The sequence below is a fragment of the Coptis chinensis genome, chromosome 1 (assembly GCF_015680905.1).
Source record: "Coptis chinensis isolate HL-2020 chromosome 1, ASM1568090v1, whole genome shotgun sequence".
Classification (NCBI taxonomy): domain Eukaryota; kingdom Viridiplantae; phylum Streptophyta; class Magnoliopsida; order Ranunculales; family Ranunculaceae; genus Coptis; species Coptis chinensis.
This window is the reverse complement of record NC_141456.1, coordinates 47,598,338-47,612,927: the sequence shown is the minus strand read 5'-3', so window position 1 is coordinate 47,612,927 and position 14,590 is coordinate 47,598,338. Positions and strand designations below refer to the sequence as shown.

General features: G+C 41.9%; 1 protein-coding gene across 1 annotated transcript; it reads left to right on the top strand.

Annotated features, from left to right (window-relative positions):
- Positions 1–2,664: 2,664 nt before the first annotated feature.
- On the top strand, positions 2,665–13,349 carry LOC147524326 (putative LRR receptor-like serine/threonine-protein kinase At3g47570). The gene is made up of 2 exons (XM_086574298.1): positions 2,665–2,992; positions 13,246–13,349. The coding sequence occupies exons 1-2, from the start codon at positions 2,671–2,673 to the stop codon at positions 13,347–13,349; spliced, it is 426 nt and encodes a 141-aa protein (XP_086430424.1). The 5' UTR covers positions 2,665–2,670.
- The last annotated feature ends 1,241 nt before the right edge of the window (positions 13,350–14,590 follow it).

The window sequence follows — 14,590 nt, the reverse complement described above, 5'->3', positions numbered from 1 at the left end:
CAGATGTCGAAAATCTCCACTATGAAAATGGGATTTAAGGGCAACATGTTACGAGCAGAAATACGACCGAGATGTTAGCAATGAGCACATGCTTTGCAATGAAGAAATGCATCGCAAAATAGTGTTGACCAGTAGAATCCACATTGTAAGACTTTAGCAGTAGTTTTATTGGCACTAAAATGCCTTCCACAAGCCTGCTCGTGGCAAAAGGAAAGGACAACAGACTATTCCCATTATGGAATGCAACGTCGGATGATCTGATCTGAGCGGTATTTGAAAAGATATGGGTCATCCTAATGATAGTACTTTACTTGAGCTAGGAACTTCTTCCTCTGATTTCTATTTCATAATGGCGGAGTCTCTTCAGTCATCAGATAGTTCACAATATCAGCATACCAAGGTGCATAAAGGATCGCGTAAAGGTGCTCATCAGGAAAAGAATCTAAAATGGGCTTGGAATCACTGTCACTATCATCGGTTAACCTAGGACATGTGGTCAGCCACTACGTTTTCAACTCTTTTTTTATCCTTTATCTCCAAATTGAATTCTTGCAGGAGGAGAATCCATTGGATCAACCTCTACTTAGCATCCTTCTTCGCGAGAAGGTACCTAAGTGTTGCATGATCAGTGTAGATTAAGGTTTTTGAACCAATCAAATAAGGAAAAAATTTGTCTAAAGCATAAATAATGATTAAGAATTCTTTTTTAGTGGTCGTATAATTCTGTTGAGCTTCATTTAGTGTCTTACTTGCATAGTAAACAACTGTAGGTCCTTTATCATGTTTTTGACTTAAAACAGCGCCAAAAACGTAGTCGTTGGCATCACATATGAGCTCAAACGGTTTTGAGCAATTAGGAGGTTGAATTATAGGTGCAGTTATTAAGGCGGCTTTCAAATTTTTAAAAGCCTGCATGCATTCCGAGTTAAACTCAAAGGGTTCATATTTTATAAGAAGATTAGTTAATGGCTTAGCAATTTTTGAGAAATATTTGATGAATCTTTGATAAAATCTAGCTTGGCCTAGGAAGGCTCGTATGTCACGAATGTTCCGTGGAATAGGTAGCGTAGAAATTTTGTATATTTTAGCTTTATCTACTTCTATACCATTTTTAGACACAATGTGACCTAACAATATTCCCTTTTTTGCCATGAAGTGACACTTTTCCCAATTAAGGACAAAATTCTTTTCCTGACAACGCGCTAATACTTTGGACAGGTTGGATAAGCAATTGTCGAAAGAATCTCCAAATGCAATGCACCTGCCATGAATCTCTCCACCATATCGCTGAAAATGTGTAACATGTAGCGTTGAAATGTGGCAGGTGCATTGCAGAGACCGAAGGGCATACGTGCATAAACATATGTTCCAAAAGGGCAAGTGAAGGTAGTCTTTTCTTGATCTGCTTCATCAATTAAAATCTGAAAGTACCCTGAATACCTATCCAAGAAATAGTAATAAGCATGTCCTACTAAACGTTCAAGCATCTGATCTACAAACGGCAGGGGGAAATGTTCTTTCCTTGTGATGGCATTCAACTTCCAATAATCAATACAAATCCTCTACATGATGGGGACACGTGCTGGAATTAACTCTCCTTCCTCATTATGGATCATTGTAATCCTAGATTTCTTTGGCACCACATGAATAGGGCTGAACCATTCACTGTTAGATATGGGGCCGGGTAAATGAATTCAGCATCCAGTAATCTTAGGATCTCCTCCCTTACTACCTCTTTCATAGCTGGGTTTAACTGGCATTGTGTCTCTCTAGAGGTCTTGGCATTCTCTTCCGGGTGAATCTGGTGGGTGCAAATCTTTGGATTAATTCCTTTTATATCATCAAGAGACCAACCAATGGCAGAACGGTGTTCTTGAATCACTCTAATTAAGCGCTCTTCTTCCTTTTTTGACAACTGGGATGAAATGATTATGGGATGTGTACCATCGGTATCAAGATAGATATATTTTAGGTCAGGAGAGAGAGGCTTAAGGGAAGGAGTAGGTGCTGTGGGTAACAACATCTCTACAGGATTTTGTTCTTCCATTGAAAACACCTGGGCTAGTGATATCTTGACACCTTGAAAGATTGAATTTGTCTTTCAACAAATTCGAAGGTGAGGTACCAATAGAAGGAATCTTTAAAAACATAAGTTCTACTTCTGTAGCAGGAAATCTCAAGCTTTGTGGGGGTATTCAAGAACTAAAACTATAGAAATGCCAAAGTAAAGATACTAAAAAGAATGGAAAGCATGTTTCCTTTAAGCTTGTTATTGCCCTCAGTCTCGGCTTGTTATTTGTTTTTGCATCATGTTTTCTCATTCGTTATTGGAAAAGAAAGCCAAAACTTAAATCTTCCTTCTCGTCAATGAAAGAACAACATTCAAGGGTTTCCTACAGAGAACTTTTTCAAGCAACTGGTGGTTTTGCCCCAACCAATATTCTTGGTTCAGGTAGTTTTGGATGTGTATATAAAGGAATGGTCCAACAGGATGAAACAATTGTTGCTGTTAAGGTTTTCTACCTTCAACACGTAGGTGTTTCAAAGAGTTTTGTGGCTGAGTGTGAATCCTTGTGAAACATTCATCAACGAAATCTTGTTAAGATCCAACCTTCTTGTTCTAGTATGGATTTTTAAGGTAATGATTTCAAAGCACTAGTTTTCCAGTTCATGCCAAATGGTAGTTTAGAGAAGTGGTTACATCTAGAGAGTGATGATGGACCAGATGCTCAATCAAGAAAGTTGAACGTACATCAAAGACTAAATATCGCTATCGATGTGGCTTCTGCTCTTAACTATCTTCATCACCAGTGCCAAGTTTCAGTTATTCACTGTGATCTAAAGCCAAGCAATGTTCTTCTTGACGATGATATGGTAGCTCATGTGAGTGATTTTGGTTTGGCAAAGCTTCTTTTGAGATCAGCAGAGAATCCATATAACAGTCAGAGTGCTTCAATTGGCATAAAGGGATCTATAGGCTATGCAGCTCCAGGTGAGAATTTTAACATATCTGTAGTAAAATTAATGCATAGTCATTTTGTCCACTGCACTAATTAACAACTAATGTTACATTCATAATTTTTCGTATTTCAATCTAAATATAAGTTCACACTTGTATGAACTTTTGAAAACGTTATATCTGAAATTATTGAAATGCTTAAGTACAACCTTATAATTATTGAAATTATCTGAAATTATTGAAATGATTAACCGTATTCACTATTTAAAATTATATACCATGAGTTTTGATTGATCAATACTTTATAATTTATGTTTGAAAGATGTGGACTACAATCCCATCAAATAAAGGACAACAATTCAAAAAATTACTTATTCATCCTATCAATAATAATTAATACTTATTGAATTAGAACCTTGTTCGTAGAACTCAGATAAAAGTTGTCACCTGAAAGTTAGAACTGAAGTAATGAATTGCTGAAACTGTGTCGTCCAGTACAAGGTGTTACTTCCTTCTTGTTGATGGCTTGTGTGGCAATATTGGGCTCATGGAGTGTTGTGTTTACTGGACAACGACCTGATGATTCGTGTGGTAAGGAATGGCTGCACTCTTCTTGGGATAAGAGTTACCTACGTATCAAGTTTCTTAGGGTAAACTTGAATCAAGCCTTACGTAGTTCATCTCTCTTTACTTATAGATATTTGAGCTGACCTTCCTTATTTGCTCCAGGCCATTATGAAGTGTAGATCCACCTTGTGTGCTATCTTGATGATTCGCCATTACTCTGCTGTTACAAAGTTAATGTCTCTGTGATTGTGGCGTTGATTGAGCTCCGAGGTTGTGTTAGTGGATTTGCTTCCATAAATGGCTGTAACTGATGTTGTGGATGACCTGGGTGTTAGGTCGTGGATATGATATGATGGTGTGAGACAAGCTGAAGGTGGACGACCTGGTATATGGACACGTGCACTGTAGTGTGGAACGAAGGGTACTTACACAACCCCTTTTATTTTTTATTCGTTCTTTGGACAGCTATTGCGTGGTAAAAGAACGGTTAAAAAGTAAAGTTAGGAAGCACGTGTCTGGCAGTTGTTTTGTTATGAATTTAGGTTTTGGAGAATGTGCAGGAACTGTTGGGCTGGATTCGTGGGCACAAAATTACGGCGTTTTGTGGGCGAGTAATGATTTAGGTTTTGGGAACACGAAACGTTTTTGTATTCTCGAGGATTTGGCAGTTGAGGGGTTTTGACTTGTAAAAGGTTTTTCGTCTGTTCACTTTTCAAGCAAAGGAAAAAAGAAAAACCAGAGCAAAAGAAAGAAAGAAAGAAAGAAAGAAAAGAAAGAACTTTCTCTTCCTTTGCTATCAGGTGCGTGTTTTCAACTTAAAATTTTGATCTTTTAATCTTTCTTCGAACTTGAAATGTCTATGACTAGTGATAGTTTGAGTGGTGAGGTTGAAGTTGATGAATGGAGAGAGAGAACATTAAGTGAGGAAGAGGTTGATGATATGGTCTGTAGTGGTGCAGAGGCCTCGTCGTCTTCATCTTTGGAGACGGGGACTGAGGATCCGAGGAGGCCTAAGTCGGAGGATTGTTATGCTTCTCTGAGGGAGGAGTTTGGTTAGGTGGAAGCCGACCTGGCCATGTACGACCTGCATGAGGAGAGGCATTTGTATGGTAATGACTATGTTCCTTGGGGTGGAAGAGTAGTTGTTTGCTATGGACAGTTGAAGGCTGGGATGAGATTGCCTTTTTCCTGTCTTACTGTGAAGGTGTTGAATTTTTTAGGAAAAGCCCCTTGTCAGTTTGTAGGGAATAGTTGGAGGATTTTGCATGTGTTAGATTTGTTGAATGACAGGGGTTATAACATCTGTTTGTCAGATGTGTTGGAGCATTTTGTTGTGAGGAGATAGGGTGCTCAGAATTTTAGTTTTCAGGTCAGTAAAGGGAAATCTCTTGTTATCGTGGGGGTGAGTAAGGAGGAGTGGGGGCGTAGGCCGTTGTTAGTTGTGGGTAGATATTGTCCTCCTAGTTTGGAGATTGAAAATCGGGTTATACAGTTGCCTGGTGGGTCATTGGTTTTAGGTCATAATGTGTGTATGGTATATTATAATTTGGACGTTCTGATTTATTTGTTTTGTTTTTGCAGAGATCTCTATTCGTTTTTGTACTAAGGCCGGTGTTATTGAAAGGTTTGCTTGTTTGAGTTTGGAGGAGAAATGAGCTTTGTTGGGGGAGGTAGCTCATTATTTTAAGAGGCGTGGAGGAAGGAAAATCAACCGTAAGAGGCTAAAGCAAAAGGCGAGGGCTCACAAGGTAGTGGTTGATCTTTCTGATTCTATCTCGGATTCTGTCATGGAGAGGGAGAGCTAAAAGAAAGCACTTGTTTCTAGAGTGAAAAGGGCTGGAGGGGCTGGTGACAGTCGTTCTGGGGCAGTTAGGACGGCTGGCGGAGCTGCTGAAAGCCATTCTACATCCAGACGCTCTGAGTTGGGTGACGCAAATTATTTGGCATCCCAACGCTCTGAGCTAGGGGATGGAGGATGCTCTGCATCCAATCGCTTTTCCTCTGGTGAAGCAGATCGTTCTGCATCCAACTGCTTCTCCTCTGGAGATGCGGGTGCTGGAAGTGCTGGTGATGTTACTGCTGGTGGAGAGGGTGATGCTCCCACTTCGTTCTGGAGGCCTATTCTGAGGAGGCGCTCCGAAGTGGTTGAGTCAGAGGGGGCTAAGAGGGCCCAAACTGAGTCTGAGGAACGACCTAGTACTGCTGAGGGTCGTACTTCTTCAGGTTAGGTACCTTTGAAAAAGATGAACCTGATTGATCTGGCTGTTAATGCTGGGGTGGCTGAGGCCCGTGGAAAAAAGAAGGTTGATGATGTTGAGCCTGCTGCTGAACAGTGCAAGGGGTCAAGAAGTGCGGCCCCAAGTGAGAAGGGTGAAGATGACGTTCTGGATAGGTTCGTCATGTATGAGGACCCTGTTAGCTGTCTGAGGAAGTTTGTGAAGAATGGGGACTGCAACTTCAAGTCTACGTTGGTTGCTGGGGGGTTGATGGAGAGCATTGTTCTTGATTTGGATAGGTGTATGCTAGATGGTAAGAGTCTCGAGGTGAACCTAAAAGAGATGGATTGGTCGCTGTGCTATGTGAGTATATCTATTCTGAGTTTGTTTTCTTTGGGTTTTGTTAATATAGATCTGATCTAATCTTAATTTGTTATTTGCTAGGTTTTGACCATGTACAGGAAGTTGGGGGATATAGCATCTATCTCCGATCTGTACAAGAAGGAGTTGGATGCCAGCAGGAAGGCTTATGGCAACCTGGTGGCCGAGCAACAGGTGGAGAGGGCTGAGGGCTCAGGTGCAAGAGCTGGGTGGGAAGTGGCTCTGTTGTAACCCTCTCTTGACTCTGCAAAGTTGGAGGTTCAGCAGTGGGTAGCCGAGTGCAAGAAAGTGCGGGCTGTTGCTGAACGAGCTGAGACTGAGTATAATAACCTGGTTGATTCGGTGGAGGGTGGTGATACTTAAGTTCTATTAGATGATTATCTGGAGCTAGATTGTAGGTATGAGCTCCTGAAGATGTCAATTGAAAGTGGGGCTGCAACAGTGTCTGTTGAAGATATTGGTGTATATGCTAGTAGACGGTCTGACCTGCCATCCGATCTAGGTGCTGCTCCAGCTGTTCCTCCAGTTGTTTCTGTCTCGGACGTTTCTGAAGTTGTTGTTGATCCGGCTAGTGGCCCAGTCTGTGGAGAGGGTGGACCACTAGAGCCTTTGAATGTGGAGAATCTTCCTTTTGTTAATTGATCTTGTTGTGCTTGTTGGTTGTTTGATGAAATGTTTGAACAATATTCTCTTTTTGCCTGAGTTGATACTGATACTGATATACTATATATTTTTATAATGGGGATGCTGAGGTCATTTTCCTAGGATAACTTGGGGGCCTCATGTATCTAACTGAAATTATATGTAAGTAGAAATATTTAAATTGCTTACTTGTTGGAATTAGCTTGAAGCATGCATGTGATTGCTTCTATTTCTTTTGATTTGTTGTTTAACAACCTGTGTTGTATAATAGTAGTACTGATAAACTGCTAGATATTGCTAGGTCGTATGATTGTAACAGGTCGTAGAGTGTTGTGTACGTCCCGATGTATTTGCGTAGTTGGCACCTAGGCTGCGTCGTGTCCCTAGGTGTATGCTTTGAGTCGTTCCTTTTGGTGGAATTTCTTACTGATATAATAAGCCTTTGACTGGCCATTATAGTTGAGTCTAACTTAAACCCTTTTTGAGGTCGTAAGTCAACTTGGGGTCCTTTTGGGGGTCCCCTAGATTGTATTTGTCTGATAATTGGCCTTTGAGTGGCAATTACAGTTGAATCATACTTAACCCTGGCGTTGGTGTTAAGTCGATTTAGGGTCCTTTTTGGGGACCTTGTTTGAATTGATTGATAATTACCCACTGCGTGGTTATAGTTGAGTCATTGTAGACTCCGCCTTTGACGTACGACCTGACATTGTGATGTCTTAGGTCGGGTTGCGCAGTGTAAGATGCATGGTACTCATGTAATACAAAAAATGACATCAGTACACAAAATGTTAATGAAACTTTATTCGTATCGACTTATGTATTTGGAGAAAGACTTATTGATAAAATAGCTTTAGGAGAGTTGTATTCCAAGGTCGGGGAAGCATATCGCTGAGCTGAGTTTTGATCAAGTATATGCCATTTCTAACGACTTTGTCAACAATGTAGGGGCCTTCCTTGATGGCCATGTTTATGGCCTCTGCTTGACCATTGTTTTGTGCATATCTAGGTGTAGAAAATGCTTGAGTGATGCACCATTTTTGTAGAAAAGCCTTGACTTGTGTGCCAGCAAATTGGGTTCCGTTGTCCATGACAAGGGTGTGGGGTAGACCAAATCTTGTGATGATGTTGGTCCATATGAAGTTGATGATGTTGACTTCCTTGACTTGGACTAGTGGGATTTCTTTAACCCACTTGGTGAAGTAATATGTGGTTGCTAGGACATATTTGAGACATGTTTTCTTTTGTGGGATGAACGGTCCCATGATGTCTAGCCCCTACATGTGGAAAGGCTATGGGCTTGCAAGTTTTATCAATTCCCTTGCTGGACTTAGGTGGTTGTGGCCAAATGTTTGACATTGGAGGCATTTAAGAACGTATATTTTTGCCTCGATATGCATCACTGGCCAATAATACCCTTGGGCTATTGCTTTATGTGCCAGAGATCTTGCTCCTGCATGGTTGCCGCATTCACCTTTGTAGATTTTGTCGAAAATGAGTTGGCTTTCGCGTGGAGTTATGCACCTTAGGTGGGGCCCTCCTACAGATTTAGGGAATAATCATCCATTGATTATTGTGTATCTTAGGGATAGAAATTGTATTGCATAAGCATTATTTGCCTCAGCTGGTAGCTCACCCTATAAAATGTATTTCAGGAATGGGCCTATCCAAGATTGAGTGATTTCCTCTTCAGATGAGGGATGAAAGTCGGTGAGGCTGTTGACACTTTCTTTCTGGTATGCGGGTCTTTCCAGGATGTCTATGTAGATTGTTCTGGGGAAAACCTCTTGGGTCTTTGAGACTAAGAAAGCTAGACTATCTGCATGTCTGTTATCTTCCTTGGGAATGTGCTCAAATGAGGACGTTTTGAACCATCCAATGAGGTCATTGACAACCTGAGCGTACTTTCCTAGGTTTGCTCCATTCGTGACATACTCTTTGGTGATCTGCTTGACGATTAGCTGGGAGTCACTATAAGCTTTAAGCTTTGGGACTTGTAGCTGCTGTGCCATGCGGAGGCCTGTGATCAATGCTTCGTATTCCGCTTCGTTATTGGACGTTGGGAAATCGATCTTGATTGATTTTTGTGGCTGGGTGCCTTCTGGTGATGTTAACATAGCCTCTAGTCTACTGCCGCTGTTGTTGCACGCTCCATCTACATAGAGGTGCCATGTGTTAGGGGTGGCTGGTTGATGGAGTGAAGTGATGGGCTCGGGTTCCTAGTTGGTGTCTTCGATGGGGAAGTCCGCAAGGAAATCAGTAATGACCTATCCTTTGCGAGACGTTCTAGGAACAAACTCTAAGTGGTGCTCTCCGAGCTCTTCAGCCCACTTGGCCATTCGAGCGGTTTTGTTGCTGGAACTCAGTACTTGCTTGAGGGGTACATTGATGATTACCTTAATGTTGTGAGATTGGAAGTAAGGTCGGAACTTCCGAGCTGAGTAGAGTAAAGCGAGCATTGCTTTTTCCATCGGAGAATAGTGCTTTTCTGAATCTGCCAACGTTTTGCTGGTGAAGTAGACTGGTTTTTCGATGCCTTCGTGTTCTCGAAAAAGAACTGAGCTGATTGCAAATTCGGTTGTTGCAAGGTAAAGCCCCAATGCTTCGCCTTTTTCTAGTTTAGACAAGACGGGCGGCATTGATAAGTAAGCTTTCAGGTCGGTGAAGGCTTTGTTGCACTCGTCTGTCCATGTGAATGTTGCGCTTTTTTTGAGTATTTGCAGGAATGGTCTGCATTTATCAGATGCTCGTGAGATGAATCTGTTGAGTGCTAAAACCATGCCTGATAACTTGTAAATTTGTTGCTTTGTGGTTGGTGCTGGTATCTCAAGGAGAGCTCGTATTTGTTCTGGATTTGCTTCGATGTACCTTTGTGACACGAGATAACCTAAGAATTTTCTCGAGGCTACTCCGAATACGCATTTTGTTGGGTTCAGCTTCATCTTGTTTTGGCGAAGTCGTTCAAAGGCTTCTTGCAAGTCTGAGATGTGATCGCATGCCTTTTCGCTTTTGACCACCATGTCGTCTATGTAGACCTCCATAGTGTCTCCTAGCAAGTCTTTGAACATTTTGGTGACCAGTCTTTGGTAGGTCGCACCGGCGTTCTTTAAGCCAAATGGTAGGACGTTATATCAGAACATTCCTTGCTAGGTTACGAATGATGTCTTTTCCTGGTCTTCTTCTGCAAGCGGTATTTGGTTTTATCCATTGTATGCATCCATAAATGATAAAAGCTCGTGGCCGCAAGTTTGATCTACCAGTATATCGATCCTTGGTAAGGGGAAGCTGTTTTTTGGGCAGTGCTTGTTGACGTTGGTGAAGTCTATGCAAAGTCGTACCTGACCATTCTTCTTTGGGACGGCCACAATGTTGGCTAGCCAGGTCGGGTACTCAACTTCTATAATGAATCCAACATTTTTAAGCTTTTCTATCTCTTCATAGATGAATTTTTGAAATTTGAGTGCTAGTTTCCTAGGTCGTTGTTTAACAGGCTTGACAGTTGGATCTATATTTAACTTGTGGCAAGCGACCTGAGGCTCGATTCCTGGCATATCGATATATGACCAAGCAAAAACATCTTTATTGAGAGATAGAAATTTGACAAGTTGCTCCTTGAGCTTGGGGTCTAAATCAGCCCCTACATAAACAAACTTTGGGTCGTCATCTGAGCCTAGATTGACTTTTTCTCCTGGTTCTGTTTGAGCTTGTTTCCCTTTGAGCTTCTCTACTGCCGTTGCTGTAGGGTTGGATGTTTGAGGATCTTGCTTCCTTGGGACATCTTTGTCTTCGACGACCTGAGGCTTGGATGAGGTCGTTGTGTTGACCTGATTGCACCGGTGAACTTCTAGTTGGTTGCTTCTGAGCTCCATAAAGCCTCGGGGACCGGGAAACCGCAGGACCTGGTGGAGGGTTGATGGAATTGCTTGGATCTTGTGAATCCATCGGCGTCCTAGAATGGCAGTGTAGGATGACTTGACATCAATCACGCTAAATCGTGTTGAGGTTTTGACCATGTCTTCCTTTTCTCCAATGGCATCTGTTCGATCTCCATTGAATCCATAGAGCAGTGCATTTGATTCTATCATCACCGAGTTTGGCAGGTGCATGTCCTTGTAAGTTTGATAGAAAAGTATGTCGCACGAGCTGCCTGGATCAATAATGACTCTTTTGATTGTCCACCCGTTGATTTTGACTTGCACTACCAGGGCATCATTCTGGGGTAAGCACACCTTGTCTAGATCCTCTTCGGTGAATGAAATTGATGTTGTTGTTTGAGGGTTGGTGGGATTGATCACCTCAGCTTTGTGTGAGAGGTGGTAGATTTCTTGTAGTGCTCCTACTCTTTTGCGCTTCTCCTGACATGAGGTTTCGTCGTTTGAGGTGTCTGTAATCATGTTGATTACTTTCTCCTCACTGTGGTTTGAGGAGTGTTGTCTCCTGTTGTGCCTCGACCGACCTGGAGATTTAGATCGTCGGGCTGTTCTGCTCCTGCTTTTGTTGTTGGCAGGTTGCTCGTTGCTGCGGCTCTTGCTTCTGTGGCGTTTGGCATCCAGCTTGTGGCTTAGGTCCCTTTCTGGCAGGAACTCTTTTAATTTTCCATCCTCTACTAAGTCTTGGAGGTAGTGTTTGAGGCTCCAACAATCATTGGTGTCATGGTGGTGGAGCTTGTGGAAATGACAGTATGGACGTTTTGGTATGGCGATCACCTTGTTGATGTTGGGCTTGAAGTATGATGCTGTATATATCTTCTTCAGGATCTGACTCGGCGTCTTGGAGAAGTTGGAGAATTCCCTTTTTGTGTACGAAGGCTTGCTGGAGCTGGCTCTCTTGTTGCTGTTGTTGTTGTTGTTGTTGTTGTTTGAATATTGATAGCTTTCTTTGGATCCTCGCCTATCGCTTACTGCGAGGACTTCTTTTCCTTTGCGTTGGCCATCAATTCTTCGTATTTGATGTACTTGTCGACTCTGTGATACAGGTCGTCTAGGGTCTCTAGCTTGTTGCACATGAGGGACCCTGCTAGGTCGGAGTCGTCTAAGAGGGCATTTGTGAATGCAGACGTTGCAAAGCTGTCTTTGAGTCCTGCTTCCAAAGAGAGGAGTTCCTTCTTAAAAAATCCTAGGAACGCACGGATTGTCTCTCCATGCGCCTATCTTAGCTGAAACAGCGAGTCTACGTTGGCCTGCTTCTTCCTGTTGTGGATGAATTCTGCCGCGAATGTTTCAGCCAGCTTGTCGAAGTTGCCGATGGAATCAGGAGGGAGTGTGTAGAACCTATCTATAGCTCCGTCCTCCAGGCTGGCTGGAAAGAGTTTGCACATAAGGTAGTCGTATTCTGGTGCATTGTAGAGTGCAAGGGTCTGGCTGAAATGTGCTATGTGCTGGCCTGGACACGAGCTACCGTCGTATAGCGGGAACGTTGGTTGGATGAACTCTGAAGGTGGCTGCTTGTGACTAATTTCTGTTGTGAATGGTGACGCCTTGTACATCTGGAGTATTTTCTGGGCGATCTGGAGTGCGATATCCTTGTCATTCGCCTTCTCCAATCTTTGCACGAAATCTTCCAGCCTTTGATTGGTGGTGTTGGTGAGGGTAGTGTCGGCATTGTTCTCCACTGTGTTTGGAGGGCCGTTGTTGGTGTTGGAGGTGGTGTTTTCGCGCATCGTCTAGTGTTCTTGTTGAAGTGCTACGAATTATTCTTGCAGCGTCTTCATCTGATCTGCTAATGCTTGTAATTGAGCTTCCGTCATGGCTTGTTTGTGACCAGCTTCGTGGGCTTGAGAGAATGGTATGTGCCTTTTCTCAAGAGAACGAACCGGCAGACGGTGCCAATATAGATGTTGTGTTTACTGGACAACGACCTAATGATTCATGTGGTAGGGAATGCCTACACTCTTCTTGGGATAAGAGTTGCATACGTATCAAGTTTCTTGGGGTAAACTTGAATCAAGCCTTACGTAGTTCATCTCTCTCTACTTATAGATGTTTGAGCTGACCTTCCTTATTTGCTCCAGGCCGTTATGAAGTGTAGATCCACCTTTTGTGCTATCTTGATGATTCGCCATTACTCTGCTGTTACAAAGTTAATGTCTCTGTGATTGTGGCATTGATTGAGCTCCGAGGTTGTGCTAGTGGATTTGCTTCCATAAATGGCTGTAACTGATGCTGTGGATGACCTGGGTGTTGGGTCATGGATACAATCTGATGGTGTGAGACGAGCTGAAGGTGGACGACCTGGTATATGGACACGTGCACTGTAGTGTGGAACAGAGGGTACTTATAGAGTCAAAACGCAAAAGCAATTGCTTCAAAATTTGAACATTTTGTCACTCTTGCAATAAAAAACTTAAATTGATCAACCTTATGAAACTCTTGGAATAGAATAGGGATGTCAATTGTTATCATGTTTCAACTTAGAAGTTGTTAACTTATTCTCCTTTTTTTTTAAATCAAATAACATTTGTGATGGATTTACAAATTGCAGAGTACGGTATGGGTGGTGAGGCATCCATACAGGGTGATATGTACAGTTATGGAATTCTATTGTTGGAAATGGTCATAGGAAAAGGCCCACTAATGAAATTTTAAAGATGGTTTGAACATTCATAATTATGCTAGCAGCGCTTTGCCAGATCAAGTTCTGCAGATTATGGATCCAATACTTCTGTCTGAAGAAGAACAAATGACGAGAGATACTAATAGCACCAGAAATCAGAGTGAGAGAAGAACTAGACTTCTGGAGTGTGTGACAAACATAATTAAAGTTGGGGTTTCATGTTCACTAGAAACACCATCAGAACAAATGGAAGATGTCAGTGGGGAATTACACTCGATAAGAGACATATATCTAGGTACTGGCATTCATGAAGAAGTAAGGGGATGATTCAAAGGTGCAATCCTGGCTTCTACAATAACAACTGCGGAAAGTGCATGAGATAATGTATTCCTAGTTCAATTTTATCACTGAGCTTTGTCGAAGCCATTTACTAGCGAGTTAAATTATAATACAGAGTATTCCCTCTTTACCAAACAAAAAAAAAAAACAAGTATTCCCTTGTCAGTGCATCTTTTTCTTAAGAAGGCTGATTTTCTACCGTTACATTTCTTTTCGTTCTTTTTAGATGCAAATTTCAACTTATTTTAAAAGCTTTCCATGAGACTATACATCACAAGCTTTTGGGCATATGGTGCTATTTGGGATCTTCTAGTTTCACATCACGAAACGTTAAATTGTTTATTAGCTGTCTGCGGCCAATTCAGCAAAATGTTTCCAAGTATCACAAGGTCGATGTCAGTGCAGGGGGAAGGGGATGACCTCTCAACTTGTCTATCATGAAATCATGTTAAAGTTTGTACAATGTAATTTGACTCTTCGCTCCATAGTCATTCTCAGTAAAGGTAAGGACATTAGCAAGAACCTAGAAATCAAATACCACACTTTAAACAGATACAAGAATAATTTTCACGGGGCCTTGAAAATATTCAGGGTTTGTTACTTTGAGGCTCCAACGACATTGAAGACCAATTATAATGTCGAGCATTTAAGCGGAGCTTAGATGTTGTAGTCCATGAATCAAGGATAGTTTATAAAACTACTGTGCCCTTGATCAAGGTAGCCTTAAGTTTCGATTTTATTGCCAATGATTCCAACAACTAGTTCCGCATTGAAATTGTCATGCAAGTAGTGGTGAAGATGGCTTTCAACAAGGAATGCTTTTGACTACAAGGACTTTCTATCGTATTCTTACAAGAAGCCGTGGGAAAAGATGACACACTTACCATAATTATCAAGAAGAGGTATATTGGCAGATCAGAAACAGGGTAGTCAT